General features: G+C 35.2%; 1 protein-coding gene across 1 annotated transcript; it reads right to left on the bottom strand.

Moving 5' to 3' along the window:
- Positions 1 to 1267: 1267 nt before the first annotated feature.
- Positions 1268 to 9644, bottom strand: LOC113045286 (spindlin-W-like). The gene is made up of 5 exons (XM_026205556.1): positions 9515 to 9644; positions 8433 to 8474; positions 5889 to 6136; positions 4075 to 4308; positions 1268 to 1826 (listed from the first exon to the last, which is right to left on the bottom strand). The coding sequence occupies exons 2-5, from the start codon at positions 8450 to 8452 to the stop codon at positions 1621 to 1623; spliced, it is 708 nt and encodes a 235-aa protein (XP_026061341.1). The 5' UTR covers positions 8453 to 8474; positions 9515 to 9644; the 3' UTR covers positions 1268 to 1620.
- Between the last annotated feature and the right edge of the window lie 1700 nt (positions 9645 to 11344).

Raw genomic sequence — 11344 nt, 5'->3', positions numbered from 1 at the left:
ACAATTTCAGTTTAGTTCAAATAGCTTGCTGTATATTTTATTTTAACGATGCCAATCAGGGAAGACACTTATTTATTTTTTTGTAGCTGAAAAATTAATTTTTTCTTTGGGACACTTTGGAGCTACAGACTACATTTAAAGAATAAAGTGCAAATGCTACAAGCGAAAAAAGGCCTAATCAGCTACATGAACAGGTGGGCAATCATCACGCTCCTGTGCATCATTTATAACAAAACGTGAAGCCATGAAAAAGCATCACAAAAGACATTTAAAGTTGTGCTGATTTTTCACTATTAAGGGCTGCGAGTCCATCTGACACATGAAGAATCACTCATTACTACTCATGAAGCTCAGCTGAGAAACATGAGCATGAATATAATGAATTCAGACCAATCTGTTTCACAGTAAGGCAGATGTTATGATGTTTGTAGAGGTCTAACAGGTCTTATTTTTGTCTGTAAATTTGAAATCATTTTTACTACAATCAACAGGAGACATTTGTGACCCTGGACCCCAAAACAAGTCTTAAGTGTCAATTTTTCAAAATTGAGATGTATACATCATCTGAAAGCTGAATAAATAGTCTGTCCTTTGATGTATGGTTTATTAGGATTGAACAGTATTTGGTCGAGATACAACTATTTGAAAATCTGGAATCAGATGGTAAAAAAAAAAAAAAAAAAAAAAATCTAAATATTGAGAAAAATGCGTTTAAAGTTTACCAAATGAATTCTTAGCAATGCATATTACTAATAAAAAATATTAGTTTAAATATTGATATATTTAGGGTAGGACGCTTTCTTTACTCAATATCCTAATTATTTTTGGCATAAAAGAAAAATCAATCTTTTTGACCCACCCAATGCATTTTTGGCCGTTGCTACAAATTGACTCAAGACTGCTTTAGTGCGCCAGGGACACATCTTTGCTATGCTTGGCATTCAGAATCGTAGATTTAGTTTGGTTGGTTTGGTGTTCAGATACAAGTGCTCTTCTGCTGTTTAACAACAAAACAAATAAAAAAGCATGAATTATTTCATACAGGACAAAACGGGCAACCCTCTCGAATGGCACTCATGTGTTTCACTGCAGATATGATCTGATTTGGGGGAAAACTCAACTAAAAGCCACAATATGCGTCGCATAATACCAACTCAAAGGTTTTAACAGCAATTCTGGGTTAGGAAGCGTATAAGTTCAATAAATAGGTCAGTTAGAAAGTCTCACTGTACTTTTAAATGTAACTCTGACGTGACTTTTGTTTTTGTTTTTTGTTTTTTTTGCGGTCACAACTATTTACAATTCAAAACTCCCCGAACATTCATACATATGAAAATGCAACCTTCTCCATGGTTTACGGGTGAATGAAAGCTAGTCCATGAGATTAGAAACATACGAAATGATGCCCAACGCACACGTATAAATACACTGTTTTGATATGACGGTTGTAAAAATCGTCTCCCTAAGCTGTGACATCAACACAAAATAACAAACCCTGTACACGGACGCTTCATACAGCTCCTCGACAGCCAGCCATTCACGGCGAGGCATGACACACTGTACAACGAGAGGCGAGGACACTTAAAGCGCTGCGGGTTTCTTTGTTTTGTCTGTGGTTTTTTAGGTGGTCTTGACCAGGTCATACACGTGGATGTGGAAATCGTCATCGTATTTGATGTAGTAGACCGACGGCTTGGCGGGAACTTGGTAGATGACGAGGCCTGTTCTCTTCACCCCTTTATCCGTCACATACTCCACCTGCTTACCCACAAGGCTCTCTGTTTCCTCACCGGGCTTCCTGTCTGCAGGCAGCAGGTGTTTGTTCTCTGTGCAAAGAAAACAGTGGAATGACTTGACTTTACAATAAAATGACAGATTTACAACTTCAATAAAATTAAAATAATAAATGTAATATTAAACATTATAATATTTTAATTCATTTATTCATTCAAATTAAAGGGAAAGTTCACCCAAAAATGAAAATGACCCCATGATGTACCCTCACAGCATCCTATGTGTATATGACTTTCTTCCTTCAGCTTACGCTATGCCTACGTCCTACGATGTTAGAGTGTGGAGCACTTTTATGATGGATGGATGCAGTTTTTTGGGCTTTAAACACTATCTTAACACCCATTCAATGCTATTATGAAGAGCCAGGGCACCTCGGATGCCTGGAGGGGGATGAAATCATGGGGTCATTTTCATTTTTTGGGTGAAAAATCCCTTTAATACAAATAATATTACTAAATTTTATAACTACAAACAAAACCAATAATTTAATACATAATCAAAAATTCTAAAATTACTAAATTCTAAAATTACAACAACAAAAAAAAGGATGGGTTCGTTAAGACTTTAAGGTTTTTATTTAATTTTTTTAACACTTCTACTCACCAAGGCTGCATTTATTTAATAATAAAAAAAAATCAGTAAAAACAGCAATAATGTGAATTATTTTATATATATATATATATATATATATATATATATATATATATATATATATATGTATATTAGGGGTGTAACGATACGCGTATTCGTATTGAACCGTTCGGTACGACGCTTTCGGTTCGGTACGCGGTACGCATTATGTATACCGAACGGTTCGTTGGAGTAATTAATTATATTTGAAAAAAAAAAAAAAGAGAGAGATAGAAATATAATGATATGCGTTCAACAAGGTAGCCCAATAACCCAAACAACGTAACAGGCAACGCCCCTGACACTCCCGAAGAAGAAAAAAAACACCATCTTATATGTTTATGTTAGGCTACTCAGCAGGCGCTCGCTCACTCAGTACGCGCTGAAGGCTCGTTGCAAAATAGCCAATGCGTTTAACAGACTAGAAATGAGAAGATCCTCCAATAACCAACAGGTCTGGTGTTTGGGTGCACTTTGGATTCCCTTTAAGCTATAATGGTGATGGCAAGAGAGTGGTGGATAAATAAACAACGGTATGTCGCATCTGCAACATGACAGGGTACACCAGCGGGATTACAAAAAAAAAAACAAAAAAAAAAAACAGCAGCGGGAATATCTGGGATATATGCGTCAGTACTATCTGGGAAAAGACGAAAAAAAGGAGAAACATGCACGCAGCAAACTATCCCTGCAGCATTTAGACACTATAGCTTACAGGGAATCCAACCCAAACACCAGATCTTATATTTCTGGTCTGTTAAATGCATTAGACATTTTGCAACGAGCCTTCAGCGCGTGCTGAGTGAGCGAGCGCCTTAGGGGCCGTTCACATATCGTGCCTAAAAACGCATGGAAAACGCTAAGCGCGTCTTTCTCCTGAGGCGTCTGTCTTTGCTAAGCAACAATGACGTGCTCTCTCCATGAGACGCGGAAATTTCAGCGAAGGATAAATGGATTTGCAGCTCTAAAAATCGCTTGCAGTAGCTCTGCTACTGAATTTATTTCAAAATTGCAATCCATATACAACTATGATCAGCTGTTCCTTCATCTTGGCTGAGCTCTCAACGTTGTTACGGGAAAGGATGAAGCTGATTGGTTGGTTCTTGTCACATGACCCGCGTTGCACTTGCAGCATTCTGAAAAGTTGAGATGTTTTTACATTTTGCTGTATCTAAAACGTATCGAACCGAACCGAACCGAACCGTGACATCAGTGTATCGTATCGAACCGAACCGTGAATTTTGTGAACCGTTACACCCCTAATGTATATATATATATATATATTCAAATGTAATTGTTTGTGGTCAAAGCTGAATTTTCAGCATCATTCCTAAAGTTTTTACGTTTTTTTTTTTTTGTTGTTGTTGTGCTTTTGTAATTTTTACTAGTTTTGTTTTAAATATGGCTATACAGTTTTTCGTTCTTTTTCTTTCTAATTCCTTATTTTAAATCAAGATACAAGATTTCTAGTAACCGATAATCTGCAGATTTACAATTTAAAAGCACCTGATAAAAGCAGCAATTTAAATGTTGTCATTATAATATTAATTTCTAAATGCATCATTCGAATTTAGAATTGTGCAATTCAAATGTATCATTCATTTAAACTTGTGAGAGATGACAGATTATTAAAAACGTCATCTTATTTACCCGCTTCAGGTAAGATCCGGAGGTCTCCGTCTTTGTAGTCGTCCCAGAGCTGGTACATGTAGAGCACGGGGTCCTTCTCGTAGGTGATGTAGTACCAGTTGGTCATGATGGGTGCTCGGGACAGGACCATCCCCCTCCACTCGTTCTTCTCTCCGTCCTCCTTCTCAAACAGATGTTCCACGGCTTTTCCCACCAGCTCCTCTGCGTCGTGAGGAACCTTGATCTTGTTGTTCACTTTGAAGGTTTGGAAACAGCAGAATGAGAAGCTGAGTTTCACAGTGATTTTAACCTGGTAAAAAGCTTTGGTTTGAATGTGTATTATACATGTATGTACAGCCAAAACAGCAATACGATATAGTCACCTACACTACTGTGTGTGTGTGTTTTACATAGGATTAAATCAAATAAACAATAGTTTACAGATTCAGAAGTCTCTTCTGCTCACCAAGGCTGCATTAACTTGATTAAAAAAAAGCAGTAATATTGTAAAATATCATTACTTATTTTTATTTCTTATTTTAATACATTTTAAAATTTAATTTATTCCTGTGATGCACGGCTGAATTTTCAGAAATCATTCTATCTATGAAAATCATCAATTTTGAAAAAAGTTGTTCTGCTTCATATTTTTGTGGAAAACATGATGCATTTTATTTTTCAAGATTATTTACTGAATAGAAAGCTAAACAGAATAACATTTATTTGAAACGGTAATCTTTTATAATAAGTATTGTTTTTGTCCCTTAGTTGAATAAAAGTATTAAATCATTTCAAAAATGCAAAATAGTTTATTAGACTATAAGATATTACATTTTAAACAAAGTAAAGCTGTGCCAAACAAACAGTGACTACAATTCTGCTAACAATATTTCATATTCATAGCTTTCTTGATGAAACCCATATTTACTTAACAGACAGTGTAACATTTTCATATCTTCTCCATTGTGACAGTGTAAATATATGCATTTTTCTTAAACATAATCTGCCTCTATCATTTCAACTGCAAAGATCATCAAAAACAAATGTCTCCTTCCAAGACAGTCTCTTTTATTTTGTGCTTTAGTACTCAGTTCATTAGTTTTTCTAACGGTTTTATCATCACTAGGGAACAGATGTGCACATCACTGCATACAGGTAAAAAATAAAAACACTGCAGTAGGAGAGAAAAATCAAAGATATGCAAAAAAAAAAAATAACAATAAATAAAAATCACCCACTTTAAGGTAGCGCCTCTTCTGTTAACCAAAGCTGCATTTATTTGACCAAAAATACAGTAAAAACTGTAATATTCTGAAAAATTATTACAATTTAAAATAACTGTTTTCTATGTGACTATATATTAAAATTTAATTTATTCCTTTGATGCGCAGCTGATTTTTCAGCATCATTCCTCCAGTCTTCAGTGTCACATGATCTTCAGAAATCATTCTAATATTCTGATTTGATGCTCAAGAAACATTTCTGATCATCATCAGTGTTAAAAACATCTGTTTGCATTTATTTGAAAAAGAAACATTTGTTACATTATGAGAGTCTATAACTCACTTCTGAACAATTTAATGCAACCTTGCTGAATAAAAAGTATTAAAAGTAAAAAAAAACTGACTCCATGCCATTACTGGAATACAGAATTACCTATATCATGATGGCCATACATATTTTACCTAAAGTAGCACACGATGTCTTAGTATGATGAGTCATTATCAGAAACTAATTCATGCACTATAAATGCTACTTTAATAATCTTTGCACATGTGCTACTTCCTGTCCCTGGCTTGTTTCCTGTTCACATCACCACTGATCCACCTACTCACCCACTTTCTCTGTGAGAACTTGCAGGTTAGAGACTCTCTCGTCCTTAAAGAGCTCGATGCCATAGACACAGTCGAATCCGTCGTACTTGACCATGAACAGGGAGGAGTTTACGCTGAGGCGGTCCAGCACGGTGCCCTTCCACTTGGTCAGCGCGCCCTTCTCCCTCCAGCTGTGCTGGATCCGTCGGCCCAGCAGGTTATTGGGATCTGGGGTGAGACTGTCGCTCAGCTCGCCGCTGCTGCGCTTCCTGTCGAGCACAACAAAACAGGAACGTAATAGGCTGCATTAAGTCTGATGCAGTGCTGATCAAGGACTGTTTTACAACTCAGAGCTTATGACTTCAATTTTATTGATTTTACATTGCACAACATTCTCTATTGAATCATATGCCAAATGCATTTGGTGCATGTAACAGATACAAATGTTGTGCATTAGTCTGAAGTGATATTGAATATATATATATATATATATATATATATATATATCAGCAGTCTAAACAAAAGTAGAAATAAAAATAGATTATGTTTAAAGGGATACTCCACCCCGAAAATAACGACTTCATTCGACAATTTTTCTCCTGTTTTGCACTGATTTCTTTTAATCAAAGTGTAATTATATGTAGAAAACGCATCCTTGTGGCACAGCTGATACAGAAGAGCGTCCGCTGCCTGCGTTCAGCTCATATTCTCCAAAATGCAGTTGCGCTAATGTGGACACACACAGAGGAGACAAATTGTTGAATAAAGTCGAATATAAATTCGAATAAAGACAAATAAAGTCGCTATTTTTGTTTTCTTCACGTACAAAAAGTATTCTGGTCTCTTCATAACATTATGGCTGAATCACTGATGGCAGATGGACGATTCTGACGATACTTTACATGATTTTCTGGGCCTTGACATTGTATTTTACTTTGCAGTCTGGGACAGTCACAAGCCTCCCGGTTTTCATCCAAAATATCTTAAACTGTGTTCCAGAGATGAACAAAGCTTTTACGGGTTTGGAACGATGATGGATTTGGAAGTGATTATTGACAAATTTTTCATATTGGGGTGGAGCATCCCTTTAATAATCATTTTAATGGCATAATATAAAAAAAATGTAATATATTAATAATCATTGAATTATTTTAGGATTATAAATGAATAGTTATAAAAATTAATATCATAATTTCATTCAGTAAGGATGTATCAAATTGAACAAAAGTGACAAAGTAATTTATTGTGTTACAAAAGGTTTTCTATTTTAAATAAATGCCCTTCTTTTGAAATTTCTATTTAACAAAAAAAAAGAACCAAAAGCATCACAATTTCCACAAAAAACTGCTTTCAACATTGTTAATAACAATAAATATTTACTGAGTTGCAAATCAGCATATTAATGCTGTTAATTACTGTATGCAAATCACACAGTAATTAAATAGTTTGATTTTATATAAATATTATCATATTTCACAACATATCTGTATTTCTGATCACATAAATGCAACCTTGGTATCTTAGTGACCCAAAACATCTGAATTAAAATGTACATTATTCTAAATAAAGCATTTATAATCTTAACAACATTATTGTCTTATAATCATAATCTTTCATCAGGAGATACATCAAATCGACTCTACATAGAAATAAGTACAGACAAATATGTTGAAAAATGTTTTCTACTCACTCACATGAGATGAAGAATGACTAGCTACACAGTAGCCACATGGCTGACCTTTAAATAAAACTCCCAGCATGCATCTCACAACTGAGTTTAGTTCAGCCGAGCACAAGAGTACAGAGCTCAGTTTAATCAATCATTGCTACCAGTCTGCGTCTGTCAATCAACGTTTCTAACGCTCAAAACACATTCCTGGAAATGTCACAGCATAATCCGGCCAGCTACCAAAATATTCTTATCAGCCTGGAGCTGCTGATAATCGAAGTCAATTTGGGACTATACTGTACTTATTAGTGGTTAACCGATGTGGGCAAATACAGAAACATATCAGGAGACAATGTGCTATATAATACAATGTACTGAAAACAAACAAGATAAGCTTTACATCACTTGCTCACTAATGGATCCTCTGCAGTGAATGGGTGCCGTCGGACTGAGAGTCCAAACAGCTGATAAAAACATCAGAAAAATCCAAACAACTCTTTTATTCACTTCACAGGACATTCATTGTTGGACTGGAGTGATGTGTATTACTTGTGGATTATTGTGATGTTTTTATCAGCTCTCATTCTGACTGCACCCATTCACTGCAAAGCATCCGTTGGTGAGCAAGTGACGCAATGCTACATTTCTCCAAACCTGTTCTGAAGAAGAATCTTAAATGACCTGAGGGTGAATACATTTTCAGCAAATTTTCATTTTGGGTGCACTATCCCTTTAAGTCACTCACTAATAGTGATGGCAATCAAAGGCGCATCCTCACATATCGTGCTAAACATTATTTACTATGCTATTAACATGGTGCACAAATACTGGTATCCCTGCAACATCATCTTAATGGTATTGTCATTCTAATACAGCACATTATTGTTTTTACTCACCTGGCCCTTTTCTTGGACATGTTTCCAAAACCTCAAATAAGCCTGGAAGAGAAAAATGACAGATTTACAAATAAACCAACACGTTTGCTGGGTCTTGGTTTCAAGCAAGACACTACTGCACTGGTTAATTGTGAGTCTTTTGGCTATTTTGCTTCCAAAAGATTTCATTTATCCACTTCAGAAGCATTTACACGCTTTAAAGTTTTAATCCTGTATATTCTGAAAATGTATACAATACATAATTTGATTATTATTATACAATATATTATTCATAAAAAAATCTAATCAAATAAAAAGAGTGAATTTTTTACTGTTTATTCAGCTGGGAAGTATGGTGAAATCTATTCTTTACCTGTGGTATTTTTAAGGGTTTTAGAGCAATGAACACAACTGCAGATAATACTTTCATTTCAGCATACAGAAACTGAATGGGTGTCAGCATAGGGTCACATATGCCACATGATTATGACAGCTCTATTCAGTCCTAAATCTGCTACACGTTTTAAAATATTGTTAAACAGATGCGACTTGTGAATGATACATAGTCATAGTGTATGTAACGTCATGCTGTCTTTTGTTACTTTGTAGCCTTGCCACATTAATCTGGCCTCTGATTGGACAATAACTCAACAGCGCCCATGTTGCATAATTACGTCAAATCTGCGGCATGTATTCATATGTTTATGGTTTAATATCGAGTTAAAGTTGACGTGGATTTCCCGCAGAACATGAGACATCCTCAGTATTGCGGCATAATAGAGGCCGGTTTATTTTTCAAGTCTTAAATGTGAAAACTGTGCTGTTTCTCCATATATCGTCTAATATATAACATTCACATCCTAACTACCATACAAGACTTCAGACATGCATCTAAATGAGAGTTGAGAATCTATAAAAAGCCACAGAATCGGATCATTTCGCCGCTTCGCGTGAAAACCACCAACGCAGCTATAAAACACTGGCGTTTCTGTCCTCTGCGCAACTGACCAAGTCCGCTTTACCTTCGTGTTTAATCATCATACACGCTCTAAATTCCACGTAAACGTGGGTTTTTGTATAAATTTTAAGAAAAGCAAGGTTACCTGGCCTCTATTTTCATGTCTATGATGGACTTCCCTTCTGCAGAGATCCTCATGTATAATGCTCCTCCAGACGTCAGGCAACAAGCTGGCGGTAGCACGGCCTGTTGGCACTACAGCTCCCATAATGCAGTGTCGCTGACAACAGCGCGAACAGCGGGCAGGGAATTCTGGGAAATGTAGTTGAGAGTGTACGTGAACTCAAAAAGGGGCGGATACGCATTCTTCCTGTGTCTTCTGTTTGACTGCCAGAGTGTAAATGATCAAATAAAAGCCGGTTATACAAGAAGTTACTAACGAAACACCTACATTAATGTAATCAGAGATGATCAAATCTATCTGATGTTATTGCGAATCTTATGGGCGGGTTAATGTTTACTACTTTTATCAGCACTGAAAGAACTACATTTCCCAAAACACACCAAGACTTGGCTTTGTCATTCCTATGGTCAGATTTGGAGGAATGGGCATTTGCTTTATTCAACACGTGTTTCTTATACAATGTAAAAAAAATTAATAAAAAAATACTAATAATAATTTAATTACATAGTATTACATCGGCCTATTTATTTAATATGACTATATCTATGAGCCTACCTAATCCTTTAAAATTAATAGTTGCATTTAAAAAAGAAGTAAAATATACAAATTGTATAATCCCAAAAGCCTTGTTTTTTTGTAAAGAATAATATTTTGTGTTTTACACGTAATGACTGACAGAGTTCAATAAATCTATTTCGAGAAAATTGGGAAATGTTTCCTTGACAATGCAGCTTTACAAATTTGAATTTGCATACCCGAAACCTAAAGTTATGCATATTTAAATATATTTAAATGACACGTCTGGAATTCCATACCATTGTTCGTCGTGATGCAATGCTTTGGTTTCAGATTCCACTGCATTATTTAATATTCTCCACTAGAGGAGACTAGTGCTCCATTCTCAGAACAGCAGATCCGTATAAACATCTATCTATCTATCTATCTATCTATCTATCTATCTATCTATCTATCTATCTATCTATCTATCTATCTATCTATCTATCTATCTATCTATCTATCTATCTATCTATCTATCTACATAGTTCTGACATTAAATAACACTGATTTTAAATAGCATTATATGAACATGAGTTATATATTGTAAGTTATATATTATTCATTTATAATACAGTAACTGGACACATTGAATGTTTTTTTAATTTTTTTGGAGGTCATCTTAGCAGCTCAAGGGCTGCTGTGGAGCCAGTCGTCACTGCAACAGTGTTAAATCTAAATCGCATCTTTAAGTTACTGTGCAGAAAGTCTGTGTTGTTAATGTTCCCTCGGGCCATCAAGCACCAACCAGCCTTGATCTTGCATGAAAAACATTTCTGAAAGCTATTTACAAACCGTCGAAAGCTGTAATGTAGCTTGGCCGCCTACTGACTGACGACATTCATCATAAAACCTAATGTGTCTTACTCACTGATGGACATGCTGAAAGAAATGAAAAACTTACATATTACCTTACATATGGAGAAATGATTCATCTTACACAGCTGGGATGTTATTATAGAACAGTATGTTATAGTCTGTAGTGAAACCTCTTTCTACATTTCCTCTTTCTTTCTCAAACTTTCCATAGTATTTTAAATTTTTGCTTCATTCACACATATATTCTTTTTACATATTCAAATTTCTTGACATTTTCAATTTATATTATTTTCCTTCCCACATTGATTTATTATTATTTCATTCTTTTTATATTCACAAATATTTACATATATATCCCCTTTCTTTCCTTTCCATTTACTTTATTTTTTAAATTTATTTCCATATACTGATTTTTTT

The sequence above is a fragment of the Carassius auratus genome, chromosome 27, assembly GCF_003368295.1.
Source record: "Carassius auratus strain Wakin chromosome 27, ASM336829v1, whole genome shotgun sequence".
Taxonomy (NCBI): Eukaryota; Metazoa; Chordata; class Actinopteri; order Cypriniformes; family Cyprinidae; genus Carassius; species Carassius auratus.
This window is presented reverse-complemented; position numbering and strand designations above follow the sequence as displayed.

Coding starts and splice junctions, on each gene's coding strand:
- LOC113045286 (XM_026205556.1), bottom strand. CDS start 8,452: ATGTCCAAGAAAAGGGCCAG. Junction 6,137..8,432: donor ATGTCCAAGAAAAGGGCCAG/GTGAGTAAAAAC, acceptor TGTGCTCGACAG/GAAGCGCAGCAGCGGCGAGC. Junction 1,827..4,074: donor CCGGATCTTACCTGAAGCGG/GTAAATAAGATG, acceptor TTCTTTGCACAG/AGAACAAACACCTGCTGCCT.